The sequence below is a fragment of the Mytilus galloprovincialis genome, chromosome 5 (genome assembly GCF_965363235.1).
Source record: "Mytilus galloprovincialis chromosome 5, xbMytGall1.hap1.1, whole genome shotgun sequence".
Lineage (NCBI taxonomy): Eukaryota > Metazoa > Mollusca > Bivalvia > Mytilida > Mytilidae > Mytilus > Mytilus galloprovincialis.
In genome coordinates this window covers 29621972-29640342 of record NC_134842.1, presented here as the reverse complement: position 1 = coordinate 29640342, position 18371 = coordinate 29621972, and the positions used below count along the sequence as shown (strand labels likewise).

Below are 18371 nucleotides of genomic sequence, written 5' to 3'. Positions count from 1 at the left end.
ATTTGCGGTCGTATAAAAATAATATATATTTATTAGCGAAGTAAGATCACGGCTTCTGTCGGTTACCAACCCATGAACAAAGGGTCTTTGGGTAACCGTAAATTAAAATTATAAATCAAATCTTCAAAATATAATAGATAATTAAAATTGAAATAAAACTAAAATGTAATGAAATTATGAATTAATAGTGTGCTGAATTGAACCCTGGCAACAGATGTCCAAAATCAACATGAAAAACTACGTTTGAAGTGTAAATGAAGAAATGGATTAATGTTCTAAATTAAATAATAATAAATCAAGTTTATCGGTACTGGTGCAGCCTATAAAGTCCGCCGTTCATGACCTCTGGCAACAGACGGTCATAAAATCATCTTTGGTCAGTGCATTATTATTGTCAGACATTATCACTTCACCATATGGAGGTCGTAGTTCGGTTAATTGTGTTTACATAAACACAAACGAATCCAGAAGCCGTGACAGGTTTTCTTTAAAGTTGAAGTATATGTACAGACAACACACATAAATCTGTAAAATAAGAACAAAAACAGCAGTATCGAAAATAAAAAGGGGAGAGGCTGGGTGGGTATCAAGTAATCATGTGTATAATAAATTAAATCAATAGTCTGACCTTAGATCAATATAAATCCTTGAAGATAGCGTTTGCAATATTTGTGATGAGAATGCAAGAGCAGTTAATTTATATGTAGTGTAATAAATTTAGACATGCGCGTCTGCTTTGACCTGCTAATGAACTATTGCTGGTCTTCCTCTGATAATGCGATTTAATGGCCGAGCCCTTTAAATCGAATTAGTTTTCTCGTTTGAATTGTTTTACATTGTCATATCTGGGCCTTTTGTAGCTGACTATGCGGGATGGGCTTTTCTCATTGTTGAAGGCCGTTCGGTGACCTATGGTTGTTAATGTCTGTGTCATTTTGGTATCTTGTGGACAGTTGTCTAATTGACAATCATACCACATTTTCTTTTTTATATTTGTACTCGCTGCAAAACAGGAGAAAAGCTCGCGATCGGCAAGCCTTGCTTTTCGTCCTGTTTTTAAAGCTCGACCAAATATTTTTTTTATTTTCCGACAATGTACATATATATATATATTGTATATGGGCTTACAATACTATTATATATGGATTACAGTCTTATTTTATTCTAGTTCGTGTGCTAATTCAAAGAGTATTTGTTCTTTTGCTAAACGTTCATTGGCAAATATCTCATGAATAATCAAGACAAGTTTGATTAAAAAAATGGAAACCAGTTTATCACGTTCTAGTATATATATTAGTTTATAACATACTCACCCCTTCTCGTCCGATGAAAAGTCAGCCCCCCCCCCCCCCCCCCCCCTCTTATTTTCATAGTACATGATGGTTTTCCATGCACTATGAAATGCTATTATATATGAATGACTTTTCATTATCAGTTAATTATGAAAGTAAACTCTTAATAACTGCACTAACGAAGTGTACAATCCCCTGAGGCATTTTCCATGGAAAAAGACCAAATGATTAAGACGAAAGAGCAAAGATTAAAACAAAACAGATTGAATTTTGCAAATGTTCATGCATTTTCTAACGGTACACATATATAGAATAAACAAAAACAATTTACCTTAAGCAGAAGAAAAACAATTTATCCATTCGGTCCTCACAAACTATGTCCGAGCTTTTTCATTCCATCCATTGAAATGATTATATTTTACATTTAGTTCATTATAAATAGTGAACTCTTATTTAGGTTTGAATATTACAATGGGAAAGGATAATTTTGTAAGGTCACTCAAAAGTGTGAATATGTTCTAAATTGGTCAGACCAAGGAGGTTATATGAGAAGGAGAGTGAACACTCTGCTTGATACAAAATCAGCATCCCCATGATAGCAGTTCGATCAGAGAAAAATGATAAAAATATAAAGAAACCGACATTTTTATCACCCATTTGACATGGCCCTCTGGTGTACCGGGCTGTTATCGTGAGCAGTTCGGGCTATTAGAAAAATCGCATATGTCACGTGAATGTTATCAGTGACTGGGTCATTAAAGTTCAGGTATATTTTTGGTAACAATGCAGTGTATAGGTTTTTATGATATGGATAAAAGATCGGACGCGCAATTTCAAAATCAATCGTCTGTCTACCGTGAAAAAAAATAAAGAAATGACAAAGTTATGCGGGTTTAAAGGAAAGTTAGTGTGCGATTTTTATTCAACACTGCATTGCTTTAAACAAAGATTTTCGCTTCACCTTTCAATTTCTGTTGATGAGAATTGGCAGGTACTAATCATAGAAAATATACGAATATGTAAAGAACTTTTAATTAGTTACGGTGACCGGTAACGACCGGAAGGAATATTTGCAATTGAAACAGAGAAATTTATCGGGAACAACGTAAAAGTGCTTTCTGTTGATATTAACATTGACGGCAATGATACAGATATTCGTTTCATTTCTATTGGTAATAAGTTTACTTTTAACATAAATTTTATTTTTTTATTACTAAATGAAAAGTATCACAAAAAATCGTTTTAACATGTCTACAAGGATTTGTATAGTTAGCTATACAAATCCTTGATGTCAATAATTGTATATCCGATCAGTTTATGACACCTCGGGTGTTTCCGTTCTTACTCGGGTATGTAATTAGGAAAAAATATCCCTCTGTGACAGAGTCGATCTCAACTAATTAACACCCACTTACAGAAAAGTCGGTAACATTTTATGTGTAATTATCGTCTTTCGTCCTCTCTCCTTCTCATATAACCTCCTTGGACAGACCATACTTGGTCATGTTCCATGAAGATTTAAGCCCTCGGCTTCGCCTTGGGCTTAAATCTTCATAAAACAAGACCAAGTATTGTCTAACCTATAAATAATATCACACTTACATTAACATGATGTACATAATGTACTTTAAACATGTTTGTATTTAAATAGACGATATTGATTATTTATGAAAAGAATCATTGATGTTTGAAAAATCATTTAAATGGCAAGGTCGTAGAACTAAACAACGATTGTAAACATCCGGTTATAGAATATTTACCTGCATGGAATGAGTTTATCAGAATATGTAAGTTGGTCAGTATATTTGTTGTCATTATCTTATTGTTTGTGTACATGTTGTTAATACACCGTGCATGCCAATCATTTGTACATGTATAACAGACATTGTCTACGTCAATTTTATTTATTTATACAAAAATATATAGTGTTTTACTACTTTTATATACGTTTCTATAAGCAAACATTGCGAAATACACATCTTGACAAGACAAGATTCGTTTTGCAATGATTTCTTTTTATTTTCGAGAGTGCATGCCTGGTTGAGCATCCAGTGGCAAATATTTAAGCTTAAATTGAGAATTTACATCTTTGACTTAGTAATACAACGATATGTTGTTATTTTTTGTTTGCTTCTTTGTTAAAATTAAAATGAAACGAAAATCGCTAATAAAATTATTTTAAAGTGACAACCAATATTGTCATGTTGGATTGTAAAGAAGTATATAATTTGATGTTTGAAGAAAAAAATCAAATAAGATAAAATATGGTTTGATATGTCATGAATTTTAAACCTAAAACAAACTTGTCAGTTTTTAAAAGCATATATAATTACATTAGCATGCACTAGGTACTTTCACCATTGCATTATACACATCTTTGATAACAAGACAAGACATACATGTACAAGACCAACAAAACATGATGTAAAGATAGCAATGCACACGTTCAATAAAGCGGGGTACGGGTTTCTGATAAAACAACACGTGGGATCTGCCCCCCCCCCCCTCCCCCCAAAAAAAGCATACTCCCTTTAAAGAATATATTCTAGTATGCAAGGCTATAAAGCGTTAATGAATTAAAACAAAGTAATACAACTTGGCATTAAATGATTCAGAAGACATTTATGATTTAAAGATAATAATAAAAAAGTTATTTCTTTAAAATTGATTAATTCGAAATAAAATTCTCTAGCCAGCCTTAGAATGTTCATGCTGTTTCAGTAGTTCCTTCCTTACCTTTTAATGTCTTATTACTCACGCTGATGGCTAAGTCTTTCACTCACAGCTGAATACCAATTGATGGCTTAAGACACAGTGGTAATTAAGTGTCTACAGAAAACTTGGCATCAATAGCATTCAACTGGTGTCAATTGTGTAGGTTTTCAAAGGAATTTATTCATTTTGATATACATATAAAACAAACCATCTAATGTTCAATTACTAGTCAAAGTTCATTCTTATTGAGACATTGACATCATATAGAATGATCTCGGGACTAATATTTGATAAGAAAAATGCAACCTGCTTGCCATGTATACAGAAATTAGGGCATGCCCGGACGTTACACACGATATTGCGTCTGAAATGGTAACGTAAAGTTTTTACGTTTTACGATGATTAATGATTATTAGGGATATGTTTTTATTTCGCTTGCTATTTTTGTTTTGCACATCAATATGGATACTTCTTAATGTATGGCTGTACAGAATATGCATGAAATATTTCCCACTGAAAGTAACGTAAGCAACAAACAACAAAATACATCGTATTTGCGTAATGCATAAGTCTATATGAAATGATAAGATATATACGGTATGATGAGTACCAATGAGACAACTCTCTACTAGAGACCAATTGACATAAAACGTAGATCCGAAAAGGAAGAAGATATATATTTGCATTAATTAAAAAAGTTTGACGGGAATTACAAGTTAGACGGGTTTTGTCATAAAACTCACTTTCTTTCTTTAAAAACGGAACGATTAAATCAAGAAATGAAAGGATTGTCAGAAATAAAAAAAGGTTAGTTATATTCATCTCATATGTTTATAAGCTTTGTATGATAAAGAGAGGTATATAGCCACGCGTCAGACCCAATCTTATTTTTCCTTTCAAGTTTTCTATACATATGAATCTTGTTGTAAAGAAATAAAAAAAAAAATCGCAGTTTTACGTTTCCCGAATTTGAATATTTGAAAAAAGATGATTTTTTATCCTATCGTTATACACAACTTTTTCACAACTTAAGAACCTCATCTAAACGAACAACCCCAGGCATTTTTTTTTTTATACTTTATGGTCTTATGGTTCTGATATTTTCTGACTATGAAGAAAATTCTATCAGAGGAAATATAATAATGCAGATGATTCACCATATATAAATAGCGTCCCGAATCGACAACGTTGAAAACGTATGAAAATTGTGGACAAACTTGCAAGACATTTCATTTCTTTGAAAACGAAGTCATTTTGACTACGCAAATTATCAAAAAGTATGTAGCTGTTATGTAAAGTTAAAGTACAATTACGGAAAAGCACTATTTAGCATGCAACATATCAGAAATTTCAATAAATAACGTCGCAAATGACAGTTTATTTGTAAAAAGCGGCGAAATCCGACATTGGACATCTTGCAAGACATTTGCCAGAAGCCGTTGCATTTATATGAGGTGTGAGTGCTGCAAAAATTCAATTTTGATTTGGTCCATCTATGTACTTTTATGAGCATAATTAACACAAACGAAATATCATATAATCTTATATTTTAAAACCTATAAATTTTGATAGCTTAACATTTACCTAAATCTGACCAAAATGAAAACCATTTGTTTTTGCCAAAATATAGCGTTGGTCGTTACAAGAACGCATATTCAGTAATATTGTAATACTCTATATATAAAGCATATCATTCATTCGAATTTTCGCGGATATAACACTGTTTTGAAGAACACAAACACCCCTTGCAAGGTTATTATGTGTATAGTCTGTTACTATTGTTAAATACGATTAAACAATTTGTAGTATTTTTCGGAATAGTACTTACCTGTCTAGTCTATGGATATAAGTTTTATATAACTTAACTGTTTCGATTTTATAGAAAAACTGTTTATTAGTGTGGACTGGTTGATCACCCGACATTCGAATTAAGATAATGCATCTGTTTGCACTTTTCTATAACCACCTTCGTCGTTTACAAATTCATTTGACACTGTAAATTACATTCAACTTTACAGATAACAAGGGCCATACTGAACAGTTCATCAGATATAGAAAGCGTAGCTATTAACTTGAATATTATACAATTTACATGTCTTCACTTTAATATTTTTCTATAGCTTATTCATGCATTGTCTATACACCTGACAATGTTTAAATGAGGCATTGCACACAAACAAACCCAACTTAGCCTTTCTGAAAATTAGAAGTGGTATATATTTGACAAAGATGGAGGCCAAACGATTGAAGGCGAAACTTGCCATGGTAACTCACCTCCCTGCAGGAAATGACGTAATCATTAGCTACGATCCGGAAGACCGAAATTACGTCATTAAAATCAGAGGTAAAGCATTAATTTCAGTTCTTTTCCTTGATTTTCACGAATTGTCTTTCTGAGTAATTCGCCGTTTCAGAATATAATGCATTCTGGGTTATATTTCCAAAAGTGTACACCAAAACGTTGTTATTGGTTTAAAACGTGATAAACAATGGAAATTCAACCAATGACGTAACATTATTTCCATTTTGGTGTACGAACAATGAGATTATCCATAGTCCTCTAGATTCTGAAAAGGCGAACTGGTATGCATGATTGCAAGGGAAAAGTTTTGGAAAAGTTACCAGTTTTGTTATTACTTGTGATTACAGTATTAATTTTCCTTAAAGGAGACGATATTTTAATGTCGTGGGTCGGTGATTCTGTCAGTCAGACTCCCCCAATACAATACAATACAGCCTTCATGACCAAGAGTGCTAAACAACCATAAATCAATCAAACAAAAATGAATGTAAACTATTATAGAAACTTAGTTATTGAATGTACAATATCTATATCTTATGAATTCGGATTAAATATTTGAAACTTCATTTAATTAAGATTTTTGTGTACTGGATATAAAGTTCGTGTATTGAAATATTAAACTTACAAACACAGCTGTATTTGTGGTATGCTAAATACATGTGTGAATAAATAAACAGAAAGGTCATATATTTCCATTTAAAAAAAACTTGAATTACGAAAAAGGAAAGGAATGGCCATGAATATACGTATACAAATCATAACACATTTCTTTCCCCATTGTCCTTATACGCAGGACAACTAGATTACATGTAACATATAAATCATTTCCTACCAGAACATTCGTATCTTAACATGTATGATTTGTTTCTTGTAAATCAGACAAACTCAAAGAAGCAGGGATTGATGTCTGGGTGGAGACTTATGATTTGGGAGGAGGAGCCAACGTCTTCAGCAAGGTTGGTCAGGCTGTCGTAGATGCAAAGGTTGGTTTATTTTATTTTGTTAATATAATTATTATTTCTTATGTTTACACAGGTTATGTTGCAGTATATAGAGATTCCGATAAGTGAAGATTCTCATGATTAACATATTCATTGAATGTCTTCATTTTCAAAGTCATGAATCAAACTAATTTTGGTAGCGAAATTGAAAACTTACGAAAAAGAACATACATTTTGTATACATTGTACATAGAAACAGTTGGTCACATGTAGCTTATTGCAGTTATCGTTACTCTATAAAATTGTTTATAGTCTATATTTGAAAGAATGCATGCAGTACTGTAACATTGTTTTATTATTATATTTTATCAAAACTCCATTCATATTTGCAGGTGCAAAAAAATCCCCTAATAAAAATACGCTGAATTCAATTAAATGTTTTATGTAAAAACTCCTTGCAGTTTCTGAAGTTTCAATTTGTCTCCCTTTTTTTAGATATTTTTTTACCTGATCAGTACAGATTCTGTGAAATCAAAGTTATGCCAGGATCAATTGGCTCTCGCCTACGTCTCGAAGAAATCGATTCTACCTGTAGCAATCGACGACGAAGATGATGTTTCCAAAATTATGGACAACGGCATGTAAGATATTACACCAAACCGTTTTTATGCTACACATGTAGATTATATCATAATTAAGACACGGACATTCCTTTTTGGTCTATAGTTACATGTACCTTCAAATCTTTAATAGATTAATATCCTTTATCGCTACGTGCTATTTGAATTTTGATACATTTTTTTAATCTTTTGCTGTATTTGGCAAAACTTTTAGAAATTTTGGTCCTCAATGCTCTTCAACTTCGTACTTTATTCAGCCTTTTCAACTTTTTTGGATTCGAGCGTCACTGATGAGTCTTTTGTAGACGAAACGCGCGTCTGGCGTATATACTGAATTTAGTCGTGGTATCTATGATGAGTTTATTTGTACATTTAATGTTTAATGTTGAAAATGTTCTAAGTGAAATACCAGCATCACTAGACTGTGGAATGTAAAGAAATACTGTAATAAAACCGCAGTATAGTAATCAGATCAGTCATATACAATATAAAACACATGTTTTGGGGTTAGTTTTTTTTTCTATGCCTATTCTCTTTGTTATACCTCGATTCGTATATTTTACTGATTATAGTACTATTCTTTCAGGCGTTTACAACTTGCTGGTTTTGAATGGTCGTTCTTAGATCGTGAAATAATTGAGGATGGCTTACCTAGCTTGGTTGCTCGTATCAAAGATATGTTAGCGGACTATGATTCATCAAATCGAGGTAGTCAAATTATATGTAATCTTGTTATATTGTTTATTTTGGATTATAAACTTTTACTTTTGTTGGTTTTATCTCCGGCGGCATCTATAATATATGCCTTCGCATTATATATTCACTATTTAACGTTTTCATGCTGATATTTTCATTTTTTATTTTTTGTCTAATGTTCGGTTGGCACATTGATAGAAGAAGAAAAAATATCAGAACAGTAATAAATAGAAATAGTAAATAATGCCCCCGAGGTCATATGTTATAGGACTACGGCGGCGGGGGCGGAAGCTAACTTCTTTAAAGCTTTATAATTGAGATAGTGGATAACCTTTCAGTTTCATACTTTGTATATATGCTTTATTTTACGAAGTTTCTGTCTGTCACATGACTGTTGTCCTTGACCTCATTTTCATGGTTCAGTGACTACTTGAAAAAATGTTAAGATATTTTTCAATTTCTCTTGCTTTCTTGTTATGAGTAATAGGATAATATATATTTGGTATGTATCTTGCAAGGTCCTCATGTCCGTCAGACAGTTTTCACTTGACCTCGACCTCATTTCCTGGATCAGTGAACAAGGTTAAATTTTGGTTGTCATGTTAATATCTCAGATAGTAATAAGCAATAGGTCTAGTATATTTAGTGTGTAGAAGGATTGTGAGGTGTACATTTACAACTGGCAGGTGTCATCTGACCTTGACCTTATTTTCATGGTTAAGTGACTACTTGAAAAAGTTTAGATATTTTGCAATTTCTCTTTCTCTCTTGTTATAAGTAATAGGATAATATATATTTGGTATGTGCGTATCTTGCAAGGTCCTCATGCCCGGCAGACAGTTTTCACCTGACCTCGACCTCATTTCCTGGATCAGTGAGCAAAGTTAAATTTTGTTGGTCATGTCAATATCTCAGATAGTAATAAGCAATAGGTCTAGTATATTTAGTGTATAGAAGGATTGTAAGGTGTTCATGTACAACCAGAAGGTGTCATCTGACCTTGACCTTATTTTCATGGTTTAGTGGTCTACTTTTTTGGCTTTTTTTTAACTATTATATGCAACTAGAACACACCCGCGAAATCGCGGGCATTCAGAGCGTAGTTTAAAGTATGTAAAGTGTTTTTGGAAGAATTTGGTAAAATATTGAATGACTGGAGAATTTCAGCAAAAGTATCACAAGTCATAGGTTATTGGGGATAGGAAAATGTTTCTTTGTTGTCCCTCCTCCTTCATTTCCAAAATTCCTAATTTTTGATTTTCTATCAATTTCAATATGAACATTCAATGTTATGAACATTTAAGTAAGGAGCCTGTAACTCAGTGGTTGTCGTTTGTTTATGTGTTACATATATTTGTTTTCGTTCATTATTTGTACATAAATAATGCCGCTAGTTTTCTCGTTTGAATTGATTTACATCGTCATTTCGGGGCCTTTTGAAGCTGAGTATGGGCTTCGCTCGTTGTTGAAGGCCGTACGATGACCTATAGTTGATAATTTCTGTGTCATTTTGGTCTCTTGTGGAGAGTTGTCTCAACATGGTAATCATACCACATCTTTTTTTTGTAATCAATGAATTTTGTAAAAGATTTAATGACTGGAGAATTTCAGAAAAGGTATCAAAAGTTCACATGAATAATTTTAGCGCTTATCTGTATATTATGAACATTCATAACTATATAAATAAAGTGTATTTACTTTCAATTCTAAGTTTACTATTCGATCTATGTTGGTCAATTGATATAGTATACAGACCCTCTCCACCTAATAAACTCTGTGACCGTCGTGAATAGTAAACTTGAAAATGATAGCAGATAGAATTAAAATACACTTTATTCGTAGTATATGTATGGTCAGAGTATACAGAAAAACGCAAACCGGAAGTCTAATCTGACTTAAAATTTCGTCCAATGAAGGAACAATATCCGGATGACTTTTTTCTCGTTTTTCTCCCAAAATAACTCAATCTGATAAATCATATGAATGGATGACAAATGCGACTATGTACTGTACCTATAGGACACAGAGGCGTGTTGATTAATTTATTGTGAAAAGAAGAGAAGCGACACACAAAAGGAGGTCTTCTCGTTTAATAGTATAGATATGTCATCTGGTATATGGAAATATTTTCTGATGTAGTCTCGCAGGTTTTATTTCACATTGACCTCATTTTCACGGTTCATTGCTCAGTGTTAAGATTTTGTGTTTTGGTCGTTATGTCAACTATATTTGATGTATTGAATGATTGTGAGGTGTACATGTATTTCTTCTTCGGTTTATATGAGCTTGACTTCATTTTCTTAGATAATGTCAAGTGACAGTTGTAGTAAGGCTTTATATTTAGGACTATCAAAATAATATCAATGGTTAGAAAAGAAGGCGATACATTTCAGCGTGTGCACTCTTGTTTTTCTAAAAATAGCTTCTAAACTGCCAATTTTAAATTCCTTCAAAAATGTAATGTTACACAGTTAAACGTACTTATCATCAAGACTTAACTATCATATGAGCAATTTTCTAAATCGTACTTTGGGTTTTTGTTAAGACGAAGAAACGAAAAAGAAAACAGAAGAAAAGAAACGGTACCTGCGATCTGCTAAATCAAGGTCCAGGATTAAAGCATCCAGAATTCATTTGCAAGATGGAAAGGCATATTGGACCAATACATTTGGAGCAGTCGCAAATATGTCCTGGGAAAGGTGATTTTTGGCAAACACATTTTACATAATATGTTATTCTGCATGGTCTACATTTGAACTTGTACGCTCTCTAACTTTTACAATTTTTATGTTTCTATTATTTTTGCATACATGGTATAGCATATTTACCTGTTTGCCTCAAATTACAGCCGAAATTCGACTTTTCCCCTAGAGAAAATTCCAAATTACTAAAAAAAATGGCTTAAAATTACTCCAAAAGAGTTTTACATTTTCACAAAACAGTGATGGCATTGGTAGTAATGTTTGTAAATACTGTATTCATGTTATTATTTTGATATTAGAAAGCACTATAGAGATCCAGTTTTCTGATCAGAATCATCATGGTGCTTGTAACACATGTGGTTTTCAATGCATTAAGTACCATCATTGTTTTGGTTTCTTTCCCCTCTCCGAAAAGTACCTTTCAGGTTGAAAATGTCTGACAACCAAAATATACGTATGAAATAATAGTGCAAAAAAGATAGCAAAGGTCAGCAAAAAATCGGAGATGTGTTTAGAATAAAAAATACAAATTTCCCAATTTCAATAAAAAATATGCATTTTTCCCAATAAAAAATGGTAGAGGTAGTTTTGAAAAAAGACATCAATATCACTGATTATAATTATAATAAATAAATATAAATTTTTTAAAACTTTCTCACAAAAATGCTCGAGCCACTAATTTAGTGGCTCGAGCATTTTTGTGAGAAAGTTTTAAAACATTTCAAAGAAATATTTTTACAGTGGGTTAGTCTTCACTATCCTATAGATTAACAACTTTTGGTTATATTTATAATTAAGAATCTTCATTGAAGGTTGAGCACGAATGCACAGTTAGTTAGTATATTGATGTGCTATGTGTATGCAAGAGTGACATTCCTTTGTATTATGTTCCGATTTAAAAAAAAAAAGTTATGCGTATTGTCTCCCTTTAACCATTATTTTATAATTAAGTATAGGTTTCTGATATAATTGTAAGCAATTTTTAATTGTAGCTTATTTAAAATTAAAACAATTTTCCACTATAAACGAACGTTTCTTTATACACATATAAGGACTTTGTTAGCTAAATCTACAAATTTTATTAGATATTAAGAATTTTTATTACAATAAATTAATATGCCTGATGGTATCTTATATTTTCAAAAGAGGACCATTGTCAGTTGAGACTTATAGACAATCAGTATTGTAGTGTTGGCACCTTCAAACATGCTTAACCCAACCACATCCTTTATGTTCCTGTCCCGAATCAGGAGCCTGTGGTTAAGTGGTTTTCGTTGTTTCATGTTTGTCATATTTGTTCTTTTAAAAAAAAAATTGTTATGTCAGTAAAGAGAGTTTGTTTTCTCAAATGAATTGGTTCATATTTTTCATGTAAGGGCTTTTTATAGACAACTATACGGTTTGTGGAATTTTTCATGGTTAAAGGCTGTACTTTTCCATTTAATTGATTGCTTCCATTTAATTTGAACTTTAGTTGAAAGTTGTCTCATTTGAAATACCACATTTCCTTATTTATATAGTGAATACAACATTTGTTTTATTTATTGTTCAATAGTTTTAAAAAATAACAACGTATGGGCTTTGCTCATTGTTGAAGGCCGTACGGTGACCTATAGTTGTTAATGTATGTGTTAGTTTGGTCTCTCGTGGACAGTTGTCTCATTGGCAATCATACCACATCTTCTTTTTTATATGTATTACGGTAATATGAAAATTACTTTTTCATATTAAAAAACAGAGTGTTCTCTTTTTGTAGGTTCAAGGCAAAATTGTTAGAAGATTTCAAACTTGACTTTGAGCAGACGTTTGGGGAAGAGGATACCGAATGGCTGCTAGCTATCTTACACAGAGAGTTGATGGTTGAACATGATGAAAACGTCTCTTTTGAGAATTTTATTGGTAATATTCATGTACTTTGAACTCAGTTGAACTAATTTTGCCATATATGTACATATACTAATTCATAAAATGATCTACTGTCTTAATACAATATATTTGGTTCCACTTTTTATATGAAATATTCCATAAGTAGATAAATATGCTGCGTAATTCTTATCTCAATGATTGTATTATAACATATTATTTATAATTGACTTGTGTTTCCGTATCAGCTGCAAGTGTTTCCAACTTTTTTTTTATTAAATTTCTGACTTTATGCACACTTTTTAGCCAACTTCACTTTGTAAAATGAACATTGCATCACACCATTCCTGTTGAAGTTGATACAATATGACAATGTACGAGGCCATATTTGTGTATCTCTTGAGTTCATTTTGAAAATACTTTCACAAGTTGCAACAAATAAAAACAGACTGCCAGTGGATGCATCTTTAGGGCAGTCGTTTCTGGCTTTGGATGTTTTCACCCTACAAGCAATTCCAGTTTCACGATCGTTAATACGTACATATTTATAATACGATGCGTAAAGTTTACAAATTAGACAACTAATACTTGTCTATAAATCAGAGACCGCAAAATAATGACGATGTCAACCTATCTATGATGAACAAATTAAAAACAAAAACGAATTTAATATTTATTTGATTTTTTTCCAGCATTCTGTACAATCGATGAGAAAGTCTTGCCCGTATGGTCAAGAATCCAAGAACAAGCCAGAGAAAGTTACGCAATGAGAGAAGTTTTTGATATGGATTCTAGCGTGAGAGTTGATGCTATAGAAAATCTTGGTAGGTATAAAATTGATACATATAATACATACATTGTATATCAAAAATACTATTTCAAAGCTTCATGTAATATCATAGAAGATTATGGTATAACATCAGTACAAAATGTAATATGAAATATGAAATTGAGGTACATTTTCTTTTTAAATTAACTTAACACCTTCTAAATTTACAAGTATTTACACTCAAAATATACTTTGGTAGTTCGACTGCAAAATAAAAACGTTAGCGCAATATTACATAGTCACTCATTTCAAAATCATTTTTTTTACCAGGAAAATTCAAAAGTTTGACAGTGATTGGTGCGTTGAGAGATTTATTGACAGATAAAGACGCAAATGTACAGGCCGTGGCTATCATCTCCTTGGCTAGAACAAATTCCACAGACATAGAAACTATCGTAGCTTTACGGAAATGTTTGAGAATGAAAGACAGGGTCGTCAGGGAAGCGGCATGTCTTGCTTTAGGCCATCTTGGTGTAGAAGCAGTTATTGAAGAGCTAGTAAACCTTTGGTAAGCTCTCGATAGACAACAAGATTAACCCTGCCCTATTATGTATGTGTCTTCAAAAATCTTATTGAGTGGTTCAGGGTGAATAAAATGCAAGCAAATCCTGACAAATTTCAAGTTTTGGTTGTTGGCAAAAAGACCTTTGAAAAGAACCCATCTATACACATTCAAAATTCGAACCTTACATGTGAAAAAACAGTAAAATTATTAGGCATTGAAATAGACTCCCAGCTAAATTTTGATGTTCATATTAGCTCAATCTGTAGGAAGGCATCACAGCAATTAAATGTTTTAAAACGTTTAGGCTCAGTTTTGGATAGACTTAGTTAACTTACTATATTTCATACTTTTATTCTTAGTAATTTTAATTTTTGCCCTTTGGCATGATAATTTTTGCACTGAGAAAAATTCCAAAAAATTAGAAAAGGTGCAGGAAAGAGCACTCCGTTTTGTATATGAGGATTTTACCAGCTCCTACGAGGACATCTTACTTAAAGCTAAGGTACCCTCCTTGCAGATCAGACGGATAAGAACAATGGCTCTAGAAACTTTTTAAATTATAAACAATATAGCTCCTGCTTGCTTACAAAATTTGGTGAATGTCAAAACATCTAAATATTCTTTCAGGTATATAAATATTCTTGAAATTACGCAGGTAAAGTCAATCCGTTACGGTAAAACAATCGTTCAAATTTGCTGCTGCTACTTTATGGAACAGCCTTCCAAACAATTTCAGGACGGAAAATAGTTTTTCACATTTTAAAAGTCTTGTTCAGTCCTGGAACGGTTTGCAATGTCGCTGTTTTGCTTGCAGATAATTCTTGAGCTGTTTATTATTGATGTTGCTTTTGGTTGCTCTGGTCTAGCATGTTTTTACTTCATTCGAAAATGTGTTGCTTATTTTTATTGCATGTTATGAATGTAAGATTTCAACTTTGTATTACAGGTTGTTTTATATGTCAAAATGCACTGTTTTTATGTTATTTATGTGTTTTTATATTCGGTCAAAAGCTCCTTAGAGCTTGTGTTGCTTATTTGTACTTATGCCGAATCCAAATAAAGTTTTCTTATCTTATCTTATTTAGAAAAAACGGGTATAAGGGAGAATCTTGAACCCATGCATTAACGTCAGTTGGTTTCTAGTTTCCATTGAAACCTTTGAAATCGTACATGTTATAAGTTTAGCCTTACAGTATCGTGTATATTTGGAAACCTTTAAGTCTCTTACACATCTTAGTACAGTCTGAGTGACGACACTATAGATCTCGAACATATGTAACAGTATGATAGTAAAGGCTAAAAAAAAAATACAATTATAAGTACGTGTTGTCAATCAGTGTCTGAATCAGGTGTTACTCATGAAAAAGTGTTCTCCTTGCTAAGGTTGCCGATGTTTTTATCGATATCGACAGTTACGTCCCCATTCAATTTCTTTGAACCCTGGATCCACTCTTGGTCGTTTTGTTGGTAAAAAAAAGCCTTAAAATTTTAGATACTGTAGGTATAAATAGCATTGATTATCCTCAATAATATGAAATAAAAAATAAAATTCTGACATACAATTTTACATCGATTAATACTGATTATTTGAAAGTTGCTTTAAGTGGTGGTTTTATTATAAGTTGATCACGGTTAGGATTATTCTTCACAAAACTTGAGCTCAATTCTCTTTGCGTATCCATATACAGATAATAAATTGATATTCCAATATGACATTAGACACATGTGGAGATGATTTTTGATTTATTTTATGTGTTGATGTTATAGATATAGGATTATTCTGCCAATTGTCACTTCCATAAAAGGAATATATAATACTAAATCGCAACTTATTTTTTCTGTTTATGTCGTTGCATTTTTGAAATCGTGTGAACAATAACTTAAATTATTGCAAAGGCATTTTTAGCTGCCTTTGTCTACCAAGTTTTCATAAGAACAAATAGGCCATTTTAGTTCTAATCATCCACAGAGTGTTTTTTTTTTCAATTACATGTATATGCATATTTACTTTGTTAAATTAAAAAAAAATCAGATGTCTGTCTCTAGTTAAAATATGAGTTAAAATCATATGCATATCGCGATGATATAATGCTTCGTAATGTCTTCCCACACATTAAAGCAATGTTTGGAGAAAAAATATAGAAAAATATGATAAGCGATCATTTTTTTATCACAAATTGGTAAATTAAAGTAAACGTGAACTAAACTCGTTCGAAACACTAGCAAAGCAACACACGTAAAAAATGTCAATAAGGTAATCATACTAGTAAAATCTTCAAATGATCAGCAAGCTTTATGTATTTGTCTTTCTTTATCAACCATGATGTTTGTGCTTTTATAAAAACTTATCAATATGGATGAACATTTGCAATATTCCGATAATTAAACGACCGTCTGGACTTCAACATTGTCAGCACTGTCCCTTATAATTACAGATTCAAATCTTATTTCTCGAACTTTATGTTTTTTTTTTATCTTTTGTGTCGCTTACTATTCTATTTTATTTTAAAACGTTGCATGTTTTCACTTTTCTTTTAATTATTGTAGGCGAAACGACATTATTTCCAATGTTCGAGAGGCTGCCCTTGTGGCGTTAAACAAGATTGGAGGACCAAAGGCAAACGAAGCTATCAGAGTAACGGAAGTGCTCGAGAAGGAGATCCGAAGCATGAAATCAGCGTGATTGTCTATTATGGTTCCCTGCCTACAGAATCAGATAGCTTTAGTACAGTACCTATATTGCCAAGGTTATGTGGACCACATCGGTTGAAGGACGGGTTGACCATTCAACACATATTTCATATTTATATATTATTTATTTTAGTATTAAATATAAATGTATAAGCGTCAAGTATTTCTTTGTCACCGAAGACGAGACAGCATGTTCATTCATAGTTTCCAAGAAAGAAGGTATTACTGATCGATTTTTTTAAATACGAACACCCAGATCCTTGTGATCATATCTAAAGGTTTTCATTTGATAACGGTCAAATTTAGTGATGTACGTAAGAGTCCCTTCTTTATATATGATCATTGCGTCATTCTTGTAACTCATTAGTTAAGCTGGTTGGCTTTTTTTTTAAATTGTTGGAACAACTCTACATTTTTTGTATATGGTCTCTATTAAATTGTTGCGGGTATGATTTTAGGTAAATATTTTGTAAACATTACAGTTCGTACAACTTTTAGTTTGAGTTCAATCTATAGATATCACTAGGTAATAAAAGTTCACATCAATGAAGTACACTAGAAAAAATACTAAATTATACCTTTAAAAAATATATTTCATCGACATGGATATGGCAAATTAATAAAAATCACATCTATCTCATCGAAGGTATCATTGCCCCTAGAATATTAATATGATTTCAAGAGGGACCAGAAAAGAAAATGCCAAAGTGGCAAACTGGTGAGTTCAGCAAAAATAATATATAACACCATTTCCATATGAATAACACGAACACCAGATCACAAATTAAAACACAGAACCCTAAGATTGTGCATTGAGATGTTCTGTTAAACAAACAAAAATCCATGTACAATGTTTCGATGCAGAGTTTGAAACGTTTATGAACTTTCTTTTTTCTATAGAAGTATTTTCAATACTATGCCAAATGATTTTTCATCAAAATGTATTAAGAGTTATGATGGAAGAAATTGCTATCGGTAGTCCATACACTCAATCAGAAGACACTCAAATAGGCACTATAACTCCTCATTATGTTGTATACGGTTGTTAAGTGGGAGTACTTTACGAAATCGTAACCATCATCACAGTAGGTATAGTGTCCGGCTAGGATCGTGTTTTTTTCGAGTGATTCGATCGGGCTTTTTCGAGTGTGACCATTTTGTTTTTCGAGTGAATATGATTAAAAATGTAAACAAACAGACTTTTTTTCTAACAAG

General features: G+C 32.2%; 1 protein-coding gene across 1 annotated transcript; it reads left to right on the top strand.

The window, feature by feature from the left end:
- The first annotated feature begins 2970 nt into the window (after window positions 1–2970).
- LOC143075573 (uncharacterized) lies at window positions 2971–17309 on the top strand. The gene is made up of 10 exons (XM_076251041.1): window positions 2971–3087; window positions 6128–6351; window positions 7189–7292; window positions 7746–7891; window positions 8457–8578; window positions 11112–11265; window positions 13025–13167; window positions 13824–13955; window positions 14231–14468; window positions 17013–17309. The coding sequence occupies exons 2-10, from the start codon at window positions 6237–6239 to the stop codon at window positions 17146–17148; spliced, it is 1290 nt and encodes a 429-aa protein (XP_076107156.1). The 5' UTR covers window positions 2971–3087; window positions 6128–6236; the 3' UTR covers window positions 17149–17309.
- Window positions 17310–18371: the final 1062 nt, after the last annotated feature.

Coding starts and splice junctions, on each gene's coding strand:
- LOC143075573 (XM_076251041.1), top strand. CDS start 6,237: ATGGAGGCCAAACGATTGAAGGCGAAACTTGCCATGGTAACTCACCTC. Junction 6,352..7,188: donor TTACGTCATTAAAATCAGAG/GTAAAGCATTAA, acceptor CTTGTAAATCAG/ACAAACTCAAAGAAGCAGGG. Junction 7,293..7,745: donor AGGCTGTCGTAGATGCAAAG/GTTGGTTTATTT, acceptor CCCTTTTTTTAG/ATATTTTTTTACCTGATCAG.